Source organism: Nuphar pumila, chromosome 4, assembly GCF_984573655.1.
Source record: "Nuphar pumila chromosome 4, dmNupPumi1.hap1.1, whole genome shotgun sequence".
NCBI classification, from domain to species: domain Eukaryota; kingdom Viridiplantae; phylum Streptophyta; class Magnoliopsida; order Nymphaeales; family Nymphaeaceae; genus Nuphar; species Nuphar pumila.
In genome coordinates this window covers 32,812,858-32,830,966 of record NC_143252.1, presented here as the reverse complement: position 1 = coordinate 32,830,966, position 18,109 = coordinate 32,812,858, and the positions used below count along the sequence as shown (strand labels likewise).

Below are 18,109 nucleotides of genomic sequence, written 5' to 3'. Positions count from 1 at the left end.
TTGTTACGATACAATACGATATCTTATTCTATAAAAGTTTGCCAGGAGTGCTCATGCATGATTTCCAGTTCCTTTTTCTCATTTTAATTTCTGAATTGCAAATCGAACTCGAGATGTGAAGGGGTTACTAGTTTCAGTTTTGACATTGTATCTCATGCTCTTGTAGATGATTGCTGATGTAAACACTGAATACCATCACTATTAGGAGCTCAAAAATCATCATCCGATCTCCTTCAACACAGTATGTGGAAATTTTATAGCGTTTCTGAAATTTCTCCAATTAAATAAACATTTCAGCCAGATTTGCTGAAGTAGAAAAAAATATATAACAGAACAAAAATAAAAATTAAACCACCAAAGAAAATTTTAGAAAAAATGGTGAAAAATAAAGACCACTTATCAGACTGCTCATTCACAAAGTCACATTGTGAACTTCCACTCCAACTGCCAATGCAGTTAAGAACAAGAAACAGAGAAATGGGTGACAATTATTTATTTCTTTTATTAAGAAATTAACATATATACATACATGAGTGAGATGTTCAAACCGCTGATATCAGCACGAATACAAGATGAAGACTGAAGCTCACATGATCTGATGTACATATTAAAATAAGGTCCAGGGTGACCATCAAAGCTGCCAAGAACAAGATGTTAAACCAGTATTCCATGCAAAGAAATTACATTATCACGAAAAAACTGCAAAATAACCAATTCATCCCTCCTCTGAACAAATCCCATAAAGCATCTGTAAAATGGTTCACCTTATAAAAGGCATCACAGGCAGTTGTTGCACACTTCTGCTCAACCAACGCACCTAGGTCATAGTATTTTTCATCTATCAACCAATGACAAATATGATTTAGTATTGATGATATATTAGGCCTTCAAGTCAGTTTGTTGCAAACATGCTAAGGATTCCCCATGTAAAACTCACTGACAATCACAACAGGTTGTGCACTGATAGCATATATCATTAAAATTCAATATTACAAGGCATAATAAGAACTTAGATGTTCCCCATTCTTAAGGAATATGGCCAACAAAAAAATCGTATAGAGAGCAGCAAGAATGGCCACCAACAATCAGAAGGCAGACATTACCCGAAAGCCCAGCAGGGAAATCTTGGGAATGGTTGCATCATTCAATATCTCAGGAAATCGTCGCTATCAACTTTAACTGTCAGCAGTAAACACAGAATACATCAAATTAATGGCCTAGGAAAGAACAGAGTACATTCTTCACAACACAGAACAGTTCTGTATAGTTCTACACAAGAAAATTAGTTCAAAATGCTTCTGAAAACAAATTTAGTGAACAATAGCCTTCTTCGCTCTCAATGATTCAAGAGCTTTCTTTCGAAGCTCAATCTCAAGGCTTTTTTGCTCTGATTCTTCTTCCTCTAAATCACTTTGATGAGACTTTTCATGTATATCATCACCATCTGACCGATCAGCGCCTTTGTGATTTTCTTCAAAGTCAGAAGAAACTGTAACAGTAGATTTGGCCTTCAGCTTTATTGCATGCCGCTCTTCCCTTCTCCGGTGCCGCTCTTCATGCCTTCTCCTCCTCTCCTCCTTCCGCAATCTCTTTTCCTCCTTCCTCCTCCTTTTTGTTTCCTTCCTCTCATCAATTTGTGAACCATCATCATCATCGCCATCATGTTTTCTGTCACCCTCTTCTCTCTTCTGTTTTTTGCTGCCCAAATTATGATATCTTGCACTCTCATTTTCCTCAACATCAGACTCATATATGTCCCCATGCTGATCATGGTCCACCTTCTTCATGGATTTCTCAGTCTCTTTCTTCTTGTACTCCAAGTTATAATCATTGTTACTCACAGATGGCAATCTAATTTTTTCATCCATCTTTCTTTTTCTGTAAACTTTCTTTGAATCCATGTATGCATCAGCATACTTTTCTTCTGGAGATGAATCATCCCTAGTATGCCGCCTTGAAGATGGCTGCCTCAACAGAGCATGTTCTCGAGAAGCAGTTTGCTCTAACCTGCCAGGCCCATATTCAATTTCTTCAGAGATATGAGATGATTGTTGAGCCTGCTTCTTAAGGAAATCTTTCCGAGAAGAAACAACACTCCTGCCATCAAAAGATAATGTCAGAGAACAAGCTGAAGAAAAGAAAAGATACAGGGTAGACCAAGCTACAGATGGACCACCTCCTCGGACTCTGGTTTCTCTTCATTGATTCAGATAACTCCAAGAGGTCCCGATTTTTGGATGATGAATTAACTAATAATGCTGCAGGAGAATGTTCCCTGAGTTCACTCGTCTGAGGAAACCCACTTCTGCTATGAACTTTAGCTGAATGTTTGCTTGGTTTTTTTGGAGCATCAATCCTATCACTCGGTTTTTTTCTGCAAATGTATTTTATCAGCATCAAGGTGAATGAAGTGAGCAAATGAATGAGATGGAAGGTCTGTCTCTTGAAAAAATGCATGCAAAAGGATTTCACAAGGGGGAATTTCTCCTAGAATCAAAAACAGCAAAACGAATGATTAAACGTAAAATAAAACCTGGAAGGTAAGATCGCTTGCTCTTCTGCACTTGATTCTGAATTATCATGGTGAATCCTTCGTTCCTTATGAAGCTTTTTAGAGTTCTCATGTTGATCTGGCTCACTGAGAAAACAGAAGTGTCTCAAATACACGTCAATAGCTTAACAGCAAAACTACTTTAACAAAACTGGTGCAGAGTTGAAACCACAGAGAAGATCAGAAACTGACCCCCTATCCTCATTCAAATTCGTGTTTCGTGCATACACAGGTGATTCAGACTGACTATGAATTGGATCTTCCACAGGTGACGGTGCAGAGACTTTATGAGAGGAATCAGGTTTCAACTTCACATCACGTTGTGGTGACCTCAAAGAAGTATATGGAAGCCACACTGAAGATCCAGAAACCTTGCGCCCCCCACCAGAACGTTCACTTTCATCTCTCTCAAGAGCATGGACATCTGGGGACCTTCTTCCACTTGCCCTGCACAAGTTGGGAATAAAAATATAAATAAATAAATATTAAGAGAAGATGCATGAAACAGGACCCTTTATGGCACAACTTGGGGCTGCACGAGGATAGCACTACCTATGATTCTTTCTTTCATCTCTGTATCTTCTTGATTCTGAACCATTGACACGACCACTAGGCCCTCTACTCAAGCTCCTATGACCTCTGTATGGAGGACTGCGACTTCTGTATGGACTTCGACTCCTGAGAATGTATGGTTGTGACAATGTGTTAATTAATAGTCCAGCAACAAGAAACCAAGCAAAATTTTACTTGAAAATCTCATCATCTTACCGGATTTTTGGGCGGGGAGAAACCTCCACATTTCGTCTTCTGGGTGACCGAACAGGAGACCTTCTATGGTATCTTGGGGATCGATCCATAGGGGATCTCCTTTTGGAAGGAGGAGATCTACGACGAGGTGGAGGAGACCTCCATCGTGCAGGAGAAGACCTCCTCCACACAGGCGAAGGAGACCTCTGCCGTGGAGATCGAGACCTCCTCCTCAAAAGAGATGGAGATTTACGGCGCAAGGGGGACATGGATCTACGTCGAACAGGAGTTGGAGACCTACGCCTTACTGGCGAAGGTGACTGACGCCTTGAATAAGGTGATCTGCGTCTTGGAGGTGACCGAGCATAATGTGGTGAGGGATTACGACGTGGAGAACGTTCTGGAGAATAAGAGCGCCTGTCAACAGAAAGAGGGTGTCTTTGATGTCTGGGTGATCTCGACATGCTTCTTGATCTATATCTTTCACTGGAAGAGGTAGACCTTGAACCAACAAAAAGTTCATGGCATGGTAAGGCGGATAATTAGTTTAATAAAAAAAAAGAACAGAACCACAATGAAACATGAGGCGAAATCAGCAACCATACAAACACATAAATGTGTGCATTTGTGTGTGTGTGTGTGCGTGAAAGAGAGAGAGATGAACAAACCCACAGAACAAGAAAAAACAGAATATAACAAAAGTTTTTGGCAGACAACTCTGCTCATCAGTTATAAAAGAATGACCATTGCAGTTGCAAACATTTCACAACATTCTCAAAATTTTACGAAGAGAAAACATGTTAAACTTGTTTATAGTGTACACGTATATAGACTAGATGGCACCAAAAATCATGAAATACATAGTGATGGCTTATATTGGTTTACCAATATAAAATTGCATTATAGTACATCCACAAACCACAATTCAACCTTCAAAATTTTTCCTGCATTAAAACTAGAACTTGTTGCAAAGGTCTTACTCGAAAATAAGAAGACAAATGGAGGAAAACAAATGAATATTGAAAAACAAATATGCAATCTGCCCAAGCTTATTTTGCATATATTTATGGCATCAGGTATCCTACACAGCCAAGCGCTGCCAAGCACTCAAATATGCAATCTGCGCAAAATTAATAAAGAGCCTGAATCAGAACAAGATTTTTCAATTTAAATTTTAAAAATATATCAACCTGACAAATGATAAAAACTTCAAGCAGAACACTCTTAGGATTCCTCACTTGATACACGTAGAACCCAGGTGGACCGTGGACTTCGATATGCTCCTGCAATGTTCAGAAATTCTAGCTTTGACAGGATATGAAAACCCTATTAATTAACATGTTCCATCTATGTTGATAGACCCTTCAATTTGATGGTCCACAAAAATACATACTTGGTGACCTTGAAATTAACAACACCAGGATTGAACTTTGCTTTGGTACATCACATAGCATACACTAAAATACCAATGTTAACCCACATAGTGTGCAATAATTGGAAAAAGAAAATGCCCTAATTATACCCAAACTTCATAACAAATTCTACAATACAACAATGATATATTGATCTAGCTGTAGACCATTCAAGAACCGCTGCAAAGATGCAATCCAATGGAAGTTTCTCACTGAATTCACTTCCATCTTTTTGCAAAATTTTCCCATGAAATGGTAGATAAATGATGTTTGGATCCTATTTGATCAATGTATCGCTACTATGATATGGTATCGTGCGACCTGAAGTGTAAAAAAAGGATCAATGCTCACCAAACTCTGACAACCACAAAGAGAATCCATGATTGACATACAATCCATTTATAAGCACAGTTTACATGATAAGCATCATAAAGTTTTAGTTAAACCTCATCAAGTGAGCAATTTAAACACATACAATATTTCATTCTTCTTTTATGTGCTTGTGTATGCCTTTTACCTTGGGAAGTCACTGTCCAAGCATGAATTAATTATAAATAATATATAATTTTAAAGGAAAAATAAAATGTGGCATTGTGATAACCTAATGATGTATACTAGACCATATTAAAGGGTAAATAATCCAGTGAAACTGAAGCACGCATACGATGAAGATGTATTAAAGCTCCACCAAACTTTTAAGAACAAGAAAAAACATGGCATGGAGAAGTTGTGTATCTAACCCCTCTCTTTCAGGCAATTTATGCCCCTCTATTTCACTGCCTTCTACATGAGAGTTAGAAGTCTTCGGCAGCAAATGCTTTGAGCTAGCATCAGAAGCATGAATTTTGGCCCCTGAGTTATCCATCTCACCATCCTACAGCAGTTTGAGGAAAACAAGGATATGAACCCAAAATATTGGAGAGGCTAGCTGAATGCAGAAGAAATAAAAATGATGTCAAATACAAATGAACAGATGAAGATATTGAAATGGGGGAAAAAAGAGCAAATGATACTACATTACAACTTCAAAAATAATACTACTATCTATTCATTACCAGCTTCTTCTTATGCTCCCGCTCCATTTCTTGATTATCCTTCTCTTTCTTCTGCTGAATTTCCTGGTTAATGCGATCAGCCTCTGCCTACAATCCATGGGGAAAAAAAAGATGACTAACACTTCATGTTAAAGAGAACCGACCTAATTTTCATTTAACACTATTCATAATTATGACCATATTTTAGAAGACTAATTGTCGAAAATAATGTGCTGAAAATGGGACCTTCTTCTTCTTGGTTTCTTCTTCTTTGGCATCCAAGAATTGCTGAGGTACACCGCTAATGTTCTTCTGTGCACTAAGCAAGAGACTCCATAGCTCCCTCATGAACTTACCCGTATTTTTCTCCATGAACCCAGTCAACTGGATTTGAATCTGTCTCCCATCCACATTCTTCAAAAAAATAAAATGTATCAATTAGAGAACGCAAATACATAGCAGTTCTTAGCGATTGAATTTCTCAAACATCGTCTCACAGGAATCAAATATCAGAAGCAGTCTTAGTTGTCATAGGCGCTAGGTGGAGCCTAGGCGATGAGCCCCTAAAAAGGCCTAGGCGATAGCCCAAATAAAAAAAAATTTAAAAAAAAACATAATAAGAAACATGTATACAACATAAAATCAATCAACAATAAGCAATAGACAAATAATATGTCGTTGAACACTGTAAAGCAATTATATTACATAAGCATAACCTCCTCCTCCTCCCCGTAACCATAACCATAATCCTCTTCCTCCTCCTCCTCCTCCTTTTCTTCTTCTTCTTTTAAACAATAGACATAATACAAGCAATAGACAAACAATATGCCTTATTCTTCTTCCTCTTCTTCTCAAAAATAGACATAATACACGCAATAGACAAATAACATGTCTTCTTCTCCTTCTTCTTCTTCTTCTTCTTCTTCTTCTTCTTCTTCTTCTTCTTCTTCTTCTTCTTCTTCTCAAAGAAAACAAATGGCATGCCTTCTTAAAAAAAGAAACTTCCAAAAAAAAATCCTAGGCTCTAAAAAAAGCCTAGGCTGCGCCTAGGTCGCCTAGGCAGCGCGCCGCCTTTGACAACTAAGGAAGCAGTCAGCTAATTCACCGATGGATAGTGAAGTAACCAAAAGTTACAATGATTCATGAATAAATTTCTTCGCTATGTAATGAAATTTGCAAAAAATAGGCATTTTTCAGATACTTGGCCAACAAAAAACTAGAGCAATGCTCTAAAAAAGCACCAATCAGTTCAAAAGTATCGTGACAAACTAAACCGTGAAGAAGCCTTATAAAATGAATCAAGAAAAGCGCAGTGGCATAAACAAACAGACAATACAACGTGTATAATTACTTTTCCATCGAGTAGTCCAAATATAAAATTGATGAGAACTTCATCTTCGAAACCAAGAAGCTCAGTCACTCGGTTTGCAACCCACGGTCTGATGACGTCCATCTTTACCTTCTTCATATCGACCTAAACACAAATATTTCCGATCACAACACCGTAATTTCCCTCCAAAAAAAAACCCAAAAAGAAAAAAGAACACTGCGTGATGATCATCTACATATGAGGTCTAGTCGAGACAATTTACGAACCAGATGCTCTAATTCCGGCGCGAATTTGTGCGACTTGAGCAACTTCGCTTCCTTGTTCGAGAAACGAGTGTCCTGATCGGCCGACGTGCCCTAGAATCCCAAAAGGAAAGCGACTCAAATTCAGCCATGAAAAGAAAAACGAAGCCGAAGCCTTAACGGAAAAAATGCAAAACTAAAACCACGATCGAAAGAGATCAATCGTTTTCGAGAGGCAATGATCGAAAAAGACCTAAAATTCGCCAAAAGAAACACGAAATCGGAGAGAAAAAGGAAGGATCGCAAAGATTATTCTTACTCGAAAGAAACCACCCGACATTTTCGCGGCTTCGATTGCACGCTTTGGCCACCGGAAATCTGAGAAAACTCTTCTGAGAGAGAGAGAGAGAGATTCCTTCTGGTAGAAAGGCTAGGGTTTTGTTTTCACTGATATTTTAGTGAAGGGAAGAAGAGAACGTAGTTCTAAGTACGGATGGGATGTCAACGGATCGGATATTTTCTGACATCCGACCCAATCCGAATCTGAATCCAATTAGTCATATCCGGTAGCTAAAGTAGGATCCAATTAACAATCGGATCCGGGTTCGATATTGGATTTTGCATTCAAATCCCATTCCGAGACTGATTAAGATCCGAATTCAATTAGAATCCGAACGGGAACATGTATATCATTATATGTCAGATTTTAAGTCGGTCAGATATGGATTCAGTTTTAGATGATCTCATCCGACTTGAATATGAACTCGTATCCAATTAAGTCAGATCCGATTAGGTTGGGCTCAGTATTTCCTGGATCATACCGAGCCTCGCTGGGTTTACATCCCTAGTTTTAAGAAATCCAAATTGATATGGTTTGGGTTGCCGTGGATTCGAATCCGAATCCTAATTTTATGCAATAAGTCTGAATCCAATGAAGTGGATTTGGATCCGGGTCTGAGTTTTACATGGCACTATCAGATGTTATTAAGATAGGTCAAAACATGCATTTTACATGGGAAAACCTTGTGTACCCTCGGCTGTACCATACTCTCTAATAGGAACATCTTATTCCATCACGTTTTGTTGATATTTTTATGTGTCAACCCTTGTGGACAATGATTCATATAGTTTGTTTAGTAAAAAACATGTTATAGATAGTTTAATTTCCTTACATAAGCAGATTTCTTAACTTCTTCAAAATGCAATAGTTCACAATGTGTCAAATTTTCATTTGCATGATTGAGAAAATCATGGTTTTATAACAAAACCATTGACCCATAATGCATTCCCTAGTAAAATGGTCCATGTTTAATGCATATTTGGAGATAAATTGATTAAATAAAACTTGCACCCATGAGTTTTAGCTAGAGAGTATGGATATTTTGAAAACATTGCATTCTATTGTGATGTTTTCACACGCAATCTTATGAATTGGATTTGAATGTGGGTTTGAATTTTGCATGGTATTATGAGATCGCATAAACATAGGCTCAAAACATGTATATCTGATATAAAAAGTTATATTAACAGGGGAAAGTATTTGGTACCCTCTAAGGATCCCCTAGTCAGAACTCATAGTAAGAGGTTATTTTGACCAAATTTAGCCTTACGATGCATTGTCATTAGGGGTGTAAACGGGCCTGGTTTACCCAGACTCGACCCGAACCAAACCCTATAGGGTCCTGGTATGGTGATAAATAAGAAGATCTGATTAAGACCGGGGTTTGGACCCAAAGGCATGATTAATACATGGACCCGGGTATAGTTTGTGAAATTTTATACTAGACCTGGACCCAACCCAAGTTTCGATTAAGAACCGCAATTTTTCAATGTAAAAATGATAGAGTATGGTTTTAGCGGGTATGGTATGGGTTTGATTCATGTAGTTGTTATCGGGTTTGGGTATGATTTTTTTATAGAGGACTTGATTAAACCTGGGTACGTACTTGATACCATACCCGAAAATCTGGTCCAAGTCTTGTTTTACCTGGGTCCAAACCAACCCGGAGTCGTTGACACCCCTAGTTGTCATGGTTAAAATAGTAAGAATGAACTATTGAATCATATTTTTTAACGTAAAAATATGATTTTATAGGAGTTGAAAATTTAGTAAATTGTAGGCCATTGATTTTTTTACCCTCGCAAAATCTTACACATTGAAAAAACATAAACGAATCATTGATTTCTTTTTCTATTTGGATTATCAAGATGGGGTTAAGCATGTTGGCATATTCGCAAAAAATAGAACCGAAATATAAATGCGTACCAGTAGATGCCATGAAGCGATATGTAGGTACTCGACGTTATCCTCAGCCTATTGACACCCACGATGAGCCCAGGCCTTAGGTCGATGGTGAGCAGGACCCTAAACCCAAAAAAGAATTTCTTGAAGGTGGGCAATGGGGATTTTGGTTGATGACTCTCATACATACAGCCCAACCCCTCTTATATAATGGGAGATAGGGGGTGGCCACATTTACGTAACTTCCACCCCATTAACTTTCCTCTAAACAACCCACTAACTGTATCAAATCGGGTCACCTTATGGGTTGGACCCAGACCCGTAATGTCCAACATTCTCTCACTTGACCCATTAACACTTTAAAGTGCACTAAATCGAGTTTTATATCTTTATCTCGATTTAATTTTTTATGTGTATTCACAAGCTATCATGTATCACGAGAATGAATCATATGAGTCATGGAAATAAACACTTCTTTATGAAATATCATATTTTCCTGTACTACAATATAATTCATTATCAATGTTTTAGCACGTTAAGATTACCTTTATGAATAGGTTGGTATTTAACTTATTCTATTGGTCTTTTAATATTGTTTTTCTGTTATTCTCTCTAACCAAATGATAGATCCTTTACGCAAAATCAACAATATATAATCTCATTAATATTGTTATTCTATTATTTTCTCTAACCATATGAGAGATCTTTTATGCAAAATCAACAATACACAAAGCCATAGAGAAGCAATTCATTTTTACAAATGTGATCACATATAATATATTGTCATACATCAGAAGGAATAAAAAAAACTCATCCCCTTTATATATTAGAAATACAATATCGATGATAGTCCTTTAGTAAGGGGATCCATAGTCATTTTCTTCATCCCAATTGTACAATACATATCAGATGATTCTCAGTCATTTCTTTAACAACAAAATAGTTTAACTTCATGTGTTGACACGAGGTTAAGCTCTTGTTGTTATTTAAAAGAACATGACTGCTTCATTATTATAAAAGATCTTTAATAGTCTCTCAATAGAGTTCACAATACTAAGATCCATAATGAAGTTTTTTATCCAAATGGCTTAAGACGAAGTCTTGTAAATAGCAATAAATTATGTCTTCGTGGTATGAGCAGCATTTATAGACTGCTTTCTACTTTTCCATGAAACAACATCATATGTTAATAGGAAGATGTATCCAGTAGTGGATTTTCTCTGACATCTTTCTAAGTTCTTATCAGAGTATTCAATAACCCCTAAGTGGTCAACTTTTCTGTAGGTCAACATGTAGTCCTTCGTTCTTTGTAAATAGCGCATGACCTTCTTCATCGCCTTCCAGTGCACAATGCATGGATTTGACTAATATCTGCCAAGCATTCTCACAGCAAATGCTATATCAGGTGGTATGCAAGTTTGCACATACTGCAAACTCCCAACCGCTGAAGCATATGAGAAAGTTGCCATGTGAGCATTTTCATTATCATCTTGAGGACAGTTCTTTAAGCTCAATTTATCCCCTTTCACTATGGGTGTTGAACCAGGAGAACAATTATCTATCTCATATCTTTTAAGAACCATAAGGATATAGGATTTCTGAGAGAGGCCAAGTACACCCTTAGTTATGTCATGACAAATCTCGATTCCAAGGACATATGTGGCCTCACCCATGTCCTTCATATCAAAATGAGAAAAAAGAAAATCTTTTGTCTCATGTAATAGACTCAAATCATTAGTTACAAGAAGAATATCGTCAACATATAAAACCAAAATTATGAACTTACTCTCACTAGTCTTAATGTAAATGCACTAATCAATAATATGTTCAGTGACTCCAAAGTTCATAATTACCTTATTGAACTTTTTATACCACTGATGGGAGCCCTGTTTAAGTCCATGAATTGACTTATTCAATTTGTGAATTAAATGATTCGAGTTATCTACACTAAAACTAGGAGGTTGTTGCATGCATACCCTCGCTTTCAAATCTCCATTCAGGAAAGCAGTTTTCACATCCATTTGATGTAGCTCTAAATCAAAATGAGCTACGAGGGTCATGATTATCTTTAACAATTTCTTAGTTGAGACGGGAGAAAAAGTCTCATTATAATCAATATCCTCTATCTGTGTGAAACCTTTTGCAATAAGTCTAGCCTTATATCTCTCCACTTGACCTTTAAAGTCAGTTTTGGTCTTATAGACCCAGTTACAACTAACAGGTCGAGGTACAAGATCTCACACTTGGTTCTTTGCTATAGAGTCAAGCTCTTCTTTTATGACATTGATCCAATGTGTTGATCTTTTACTTTCAATGGCTTTTGCAAATGTTAAGGAATCATCATTAATATCTATGAAATTATTAGACTCTTGCAAATATACCATATAGTCTGGATGTGAGAATATGATTTTTTTTATAAATCTCATATTTTTCCCCCAAAATCTTGGCAACAAAAAATAAATTAAAAAATCTAAAAAATATTTTTATAAAAAAAGTATTAATAAAAAATATTTTTAAAAAAAATACATGGTTTTTTTATAATAAATAACAGTTTAAATGTAAATACTATATTTAAATTGCAATATTTTATGTATTTTTATAAAATCTTGCGATATTTTTGAAAATCTCAAAAGAAATTAACATTTTAAACTTTCAGGCAATTTCTCGCGATATTATCGTGAGATTTTTAATAAATCTCACTATGGTTCCATCCCTCTACCTTCTTTTGAAATTTGGCAACCAGGGGCGCACACATCTCCTTACACAGGGAACCAACAAAAATAGGCAAGCCCAAATATCTTTCAAGGAGCTTATCCATCTTCCACTGGCAGACGAGCAATTTGATGTGATTTATCTGACCTCTATTGAAAGGGAATCATAATGGACTTTTCAATGCCCACCAGGAAACCGGATTTGGATTCAAAATCTTTGATGACCTTTAAGAAGTTCATAATCAAATGGCCTTCATCTTTTAAGACAAAAAACACATCGTCTGCATGAAAAGAGTGGCTCCATTTGAAAGGACAAAGATTGCAAGGAATAATGGCCCCTTTATCTTCTTTCTCGACAGTCTTTCCATGACAGTGAGGAATAGATAGGGAGAAAAAGAGGTCACCTCCATTGATGAGCATAGCATATTTGGTGGACCTAACACACGTCATGATCTGCTGCACCCAAGTATCGTTGAAGCCCAAAAAAAAAAATACATCCAAGAAATCCCAGTTTACTCTGTCATAGACCTTGACAAGCTCCGTTTTAAACAGGAAAGAGAGAGTTTTGTTGTTAGTCATGGTGTCCACCATTTTTTCATGAGCAATCAGAATGCTCTCCTGTATGCTACAGCCTTCTAAAAAAAACTCTCTGATTACGAGAGATAATCTTCTATTGACAATGACCTTTGAAATAATTTTATAAATAAAGTTTCATAAACTAATGGGGATCAAAATGATATTGGTGGAGTTAATTTTTCTAAGCAACTTTTCAGACTAAAAAAAAATTGATCATCGCCATGCTCACCTCATACCCCACCACATCCCAGTAGTGTTGGAAAAAACATACCCGAGTAGTCGGGGCCCAAAGCACTCTCCTTCAACTCGAAGGTTGCAGAACGTACTTCCTCCAGCATCACTCTAGAAGCCCACATCTCGTTATCCTCCCGGCTCACCTACGGGGATGATTTTCCTTCAAACTCGTTATCCCCACCTTCACAGTGAAACAAACGTTTGTAGAATCGGGTAGCTTCCTCCGTAATCTGTTCTAGCCGGACCACTTTGCTTTCATCCGCACTGGTAAGGAGCTTGAAGTTATTTTTAAGAATATTCTGGTGGAAACGGGCATGAATGAAAGAAGTATTCTGATTGCCTTCCTGAATCCACTTGATTCTAGATTTTTGCCACCAAAAGGACGCTTCATATCCTCGCAACTCCTTGAGCATGTCTCTAATTCTTCCTTCCTCCACTAATTAACAAGATGTTTCTTTGATCAATAGCAGAGTTACTGAAAGTTTTTTAGAAAGATAGGATGCTCACTTCTCAGAACTCACTTCGAAAGCGTGATAATCCTCACTTCTAAAACTTGATGAGAACCTCGATTTCTCATGCTTCTTTTATGCTTTTCACAAGCTTTGTCTATTATTCTTATATGTTCTCTTACTCTAACTTTCTTTGTTTTTTATATGTTTTCTCTTTCTTTTTACTTGTTTTTATGTACTTTTTTTAAATTGGTAGTCATCATTTTTAGATTTTGCCAAAAATTTAATTCTTATACTAAAAACATGAAATTTAATATTTGTCACTTTTATTTTAGTTTTATTTGTGTTATATTTTTTATTCTCATTCAATTCTTATATTCTTTTTTTTTTTAATTTCTGATTTTCCGCTTCCTATACATTTTAAAATGCATCACTTCTTGCTTCTCCTTCTCGTATTGTTTCTCACTTTCACTTTCTAGTCTTTCAACCTTCGAAGCAGGTTATATGTTCCCCCCCGAACAGGGCATCTCATGCTCGGGGGTCCCAAAAAGCACCATGTATTTAAGCATTTGCGTCTCGTATCTCCATGTTTGTCAGCATTAATTAGCGTTGGAGTTTAATGCGATTGCAAAGACTTAAGTACCCTCTCCTCCATTGGTGCAAAAAAAAATGACGATTCTAGAAAAGGAGTAGTTGTAAAGACTTAAGTGTCTCGAAGATGATTATTTAAGACCCAGTCTCTGCACTGCAGGATTATCCGAGAAAGAAATCTCCCCTGGAGGAGGCCATGAACATCAACCCTCTCTCTCTCTCTCCCTTATCTTTCTGCTGCTGTGCACATCCAACAGAAGATCCTACATTGCTCCATCAAGCACCGACTCACCTGCACATTGACGGTTGTGGAGCCTGATTCAGAGTTTTTACCCTTACAGGAGGAGGGTTTAGGGGCTCCTCCCAGCGTGGGTAGCATCGTTCAATTTGATGAGTTGTGGAGCCTCATTCATAGTTTTTACCCTTACAGGAGAGGGGTCTGGGGGCTCCTCCCAGCGTGGGTAGCATCATTCAACTTGATGAGTTGTGGAGCCTGATTTAGAGTTTTTGCTCTTACAGGAGGGGGTCCGGGGACTCCCCCCGGTGCGGGTCCCACCCCTGGCGTGGGGCTCGGGGGGCAGCGCCCCCCGAACCATTTTTTTGGGGCCTTGTATAATATTTTTATTTTCCTTTCCTCTTTTAACTATCGAAAAAGAGCAATAAAGCGTTTTATTTAATCGTGGGGCTCATGTTTCCTTCGGTTGTTTCTTGCTCGAGGTTTTTGTAACACCCTTTCCCACGATTTTTCTATTTTTCTTTTTCTGTTTCTTTCTCACAAATTTTTCAATGACTCCCCTACAACAATTTTTAGTGTTGTCGGGTCTTCAACGAGCCCCACAGCGATTTATAGTATTGTCTGGTCTTCCAACAACGATTTATAGTATTGTCGGGTCTTCCTACAACGATTTGTAGTGTTTTCAGGTCTCCAACGAGCCCCACAACAATTTATAGTATTATTCGTCCTTCCAACAATGATTTATAGTATTGTCGGGCTTTCCTACAATGATTTGTAGTATTTTCGGGTCTCCAACGAGCCCCACAACGATTTATAGTATTATCCGACCTTTCAACAACGATTTGTAGTGTCTTCCGCAAATCACTATAGCGATTTCTAGTGTTTTTGGGTCTCCAACAAACCTCATAGTGATTTATAGTGTTGTTGGATCTCACTATAGCGATTTGTAGTGTCTTCCGCAAATCACTATAGCGATTTGTAGTGTTATTCAGTAAGCAAACTGATGTAAATCGCTATCCGAATTAGGACCAATTTGTCAGGGTCATATCTTCCTAACCGAAGGTCATATTCCAAATCTGTAAAAAGTAGTGTCTTTGTTATTGAGTTTAGTTTATTTTTGTTGAATTTTAGTGATTTTTATGGTCATTTTATTCTCTATTTTAACTAAAAGCTAGACCCCTATCGCGACCACCATCTATGTGGGCAAACAAATTATATGTCTTCCTTGGTGCAATGCCGGTGCTATCAGCTACTTCAGCCATTGCAGCATGTGCTACAGTTACTTTACGATGTGACCTTAGCATAAGAGTCATAAATGATGCAGATAAATCATGATTATGATCATTGATTAAAGTATGAATTAGAAATTTCTTATTCGGATGCAGATATAGGGCTATAAGGTCTAGTTTTTAGTTGAAATGGAGAATGAAATGACCATAAAAATTGCTAAAATTTAACAAGAATAAACTAGACTCAATAACGAAGACACCACTTTTTACGGATTTGGAATATGACCTTCGGTTAGAGAGATATGACCCTGACAAGTTGATCCTAATTCAGGTAGCGATTTACAACGATTTGCTTACTGAATAACACTACAAATCGCTATAGTGATTTGCGAAAGACACTATAAATCGCTATAGTGAGATCCAACAACACTATAAATCGTTGTGGGGCTCGTTGGAGACCTAAAAACACTACAAATCACTATAGTAATTTGCGGAAGACACTACAAATCGTTGTTGAAAGCCCGAATAACATTATAAATCGTTGTGGGGCTCGTTAGAGACCCGAAAATACTATAAATCGCTCTAGAAAAGCCTGACAATACTACAAATAGTTGTTGGAAGGTCGAATAACACTATAAATCATTGTGGGGCTCGTTGGAGACCCAAAAACACTACAAATCACTCTAGGAAGGCCCAACAATACTACAAATCGTTGTTGGAAGACCAGACAACACTATAAATCGTTGTGGGACTTGTTGAAGACCCAACAACACTAAAAATCATTGTAGGGGAGTCATTGAAAAAATTATGGGAAAGAAACAAAAAAAGAAAAATAAAAAAATCATGGGAAGGGGTGTTACAAAAACCTCGAGCAAGAAACAACCGAAGGAAACATGAGCCCCATGATTAAATAAAACACTTTATTGCTCTTTTCGATAGTTAAAAGAGGGAAAGAAAATCAAAACATTATACAAGGCCCCGCGCCGGGAAGAGCCCCCGGACCCCCCTCCTGTAAGACCAAAAACTCTAAATCAGGCTCCATAACTCATTAAGTTGAATGATGCTACCCACGTTGGGAGGAGCCCCCAAACCCCCTCCTGTAAGAGCAAAAACTATGAATCAGGCTCCACAACTCATCAAGTTGAACGATGCTACAGTCAATGTGCAAGTCAGTCGGTGTTTGATGGAGCAATGTAAGATCGTCTGCTGGATGTGCACAGAAGTAGAAAGAGAAGGGAGAGTGAGTGAGAGGGTTGATGTTCATGGCCTTCTCCAGGGGGAACTCTTTGCCTCCCTTGATTTCTTCTCTATAGAGAAAGAGAGTGAGGGTTTTACAGTGTTTTACGGAGAAGGAAGAAGAAGAAGATGACGATGAAAAGTTCAAACAGACAATTTTGATGGCTCAGGTTCGTTTCGCCGGATGACCATCGGATCACCGGCTCACCATCAGATCATCGACTCACCATCGTTTCACCGAATCACCATCGGATCATCGGCTAAGGTTCGTTTCACTGTGTAGACTTTGAAGAGTCAACATCATCCTCGACTTTCTGGATGAAGGACATGTTTGTCCTTTTTTTAAACCGTTTGTTTTCCTCTTTTGAATGAAGGACATTTTTGTCATTTTCTCAAACCATTGTTTTATGGTAAGAATAGCAAGAAAGGGTACTTAAGTCTTTGCAATCGAACCCGACTCTAATGCTGAGTGATGTCAACATACACGGTGTAAAACCCATGAATTTTAAGGAATTTTCAATGAAATAAAAACGTGTGTTTATGTGAAATAATATGGTTTATGAAATATTCAATGTGATTTTGAGGATTTCAGGCCAATAGAGCGAACCCGGTAACAAATACTAGAAAGGGTACTTGGATCCGGACTTTAGCGAGATCCGATGATCCGACCCGATTCACGAGACCAAGTGGAGAAATCCGATGGTTTCGAGATAATAGCGTGAGATCCGAAGCACATTTAAGGAAAGAGTGCAAGTTTAGAACCAACGGGTGAAAAATCCACTTGAAAATGGAAGAAATCCATCAAAGAGGAAAAACGTCCCATTATGACATAAAAAGATTTTTCTTGCAAAGTAAACACCAAGTGATGATGGGCTATAGTGGTAGGATGCACGGTTGTGTGGAGCCACAACTTGAGTTCAAAACCCCGGGGTGCCCACGTAAAAGTGAAAAACATTATATTTTTCATGAAATCCAGAACGAAATGGATGGTGTTATATACAATTTAATTCACACCCTTTGCAATGAAGATCAACATAGCACAAGTGGTGGGGCTCATTACCCCTTAGGTTGAAGACCTCGGTTCAAAACCTCGTGTGCATAGATTTTTTGTTTTACACACAAAGGTTACAATTTCTACTTTAGTGGAAAAAAATAAATAACGAAGAGGGTAAAAAAACGTGGGATCTTAGCCAATCCTACTATTCAGGCTTCTTCATTCCACGTTTCCACATTTGTAGTGGAATCCCACCAAATGGGATGAAGGGGTACCCATAAAGCAACATTGAATAT

The 18,109-nt window shown here is 37.7% G+C and overlaps 1 protein-coding gene across 1 annotated transcript; it reads right to left on the bottom strand.

Annotated features, from left to right (window-relative positions):
- Window positions 1-468: 468 nt before the first annotated feature.
- LOC149839885 (uncharacterized) lies at window positions 469-7,764 on the bottom strand. Its single transcript, XM_090002870.1, has 14 exons — window positions 7,636-7,764; window positions 7,341-7,430; window positions 7,096-7,218; window positions 5,991-6,158; window positions 5,766-5,852; window positions 5,451-5,584; window positions 3,320-3,799; window positions 3,104-3,229; window positions 2,744-2,998; window positions 2,534-2,638; window positions 2,177-2,374; window positions 1,104-2,097; window positions 765-838; window positions 469-637 (listed from the first exon to the last, which is right to left on the bottom strand). The coding sequence occupies exons 1-12, from the start codon at window positions 7,654-7,656 to the stop codon at window positions 1,311-1,313; spliced, it is 2,574 nt and encodes an 857-aa protein (XP_089858996.1). The 5' UTR covers window positions 7,657-7,764; the 3' UTR covers window positions 469-637; window positions 765-838; window positions 1,104-1,310.
- Window positions 7,765-18,109: the final 10,345 nt, after the last annotated feature.

What these genes read in the sequence shown, in the direction of transcription:
- LOC149839885 (XM_090002870.1), bottom strand. Translation starts at nt 7,656, where the DNA reads ATGTCGGGTGGTTTCTTTCGA. An exon ending in TGTCGGGTGGTTTCTTTCGA is followed by an intron (nt 7,431 to 7,635) that starts GTAAGAATAATC and finishes TTGGGATTCTAG; the next exon opens with GGCACGTCGGCCGATCAGGA. An exon ending in TCTCCCCGCCCAAAAATCCG is followed by an intron (nt 3,230 to 3,319) that starts GTAAGATGATGA and finishes ATACATTCTCAG; the next exon opens with GAGTCGAAGTCCATACAGAA.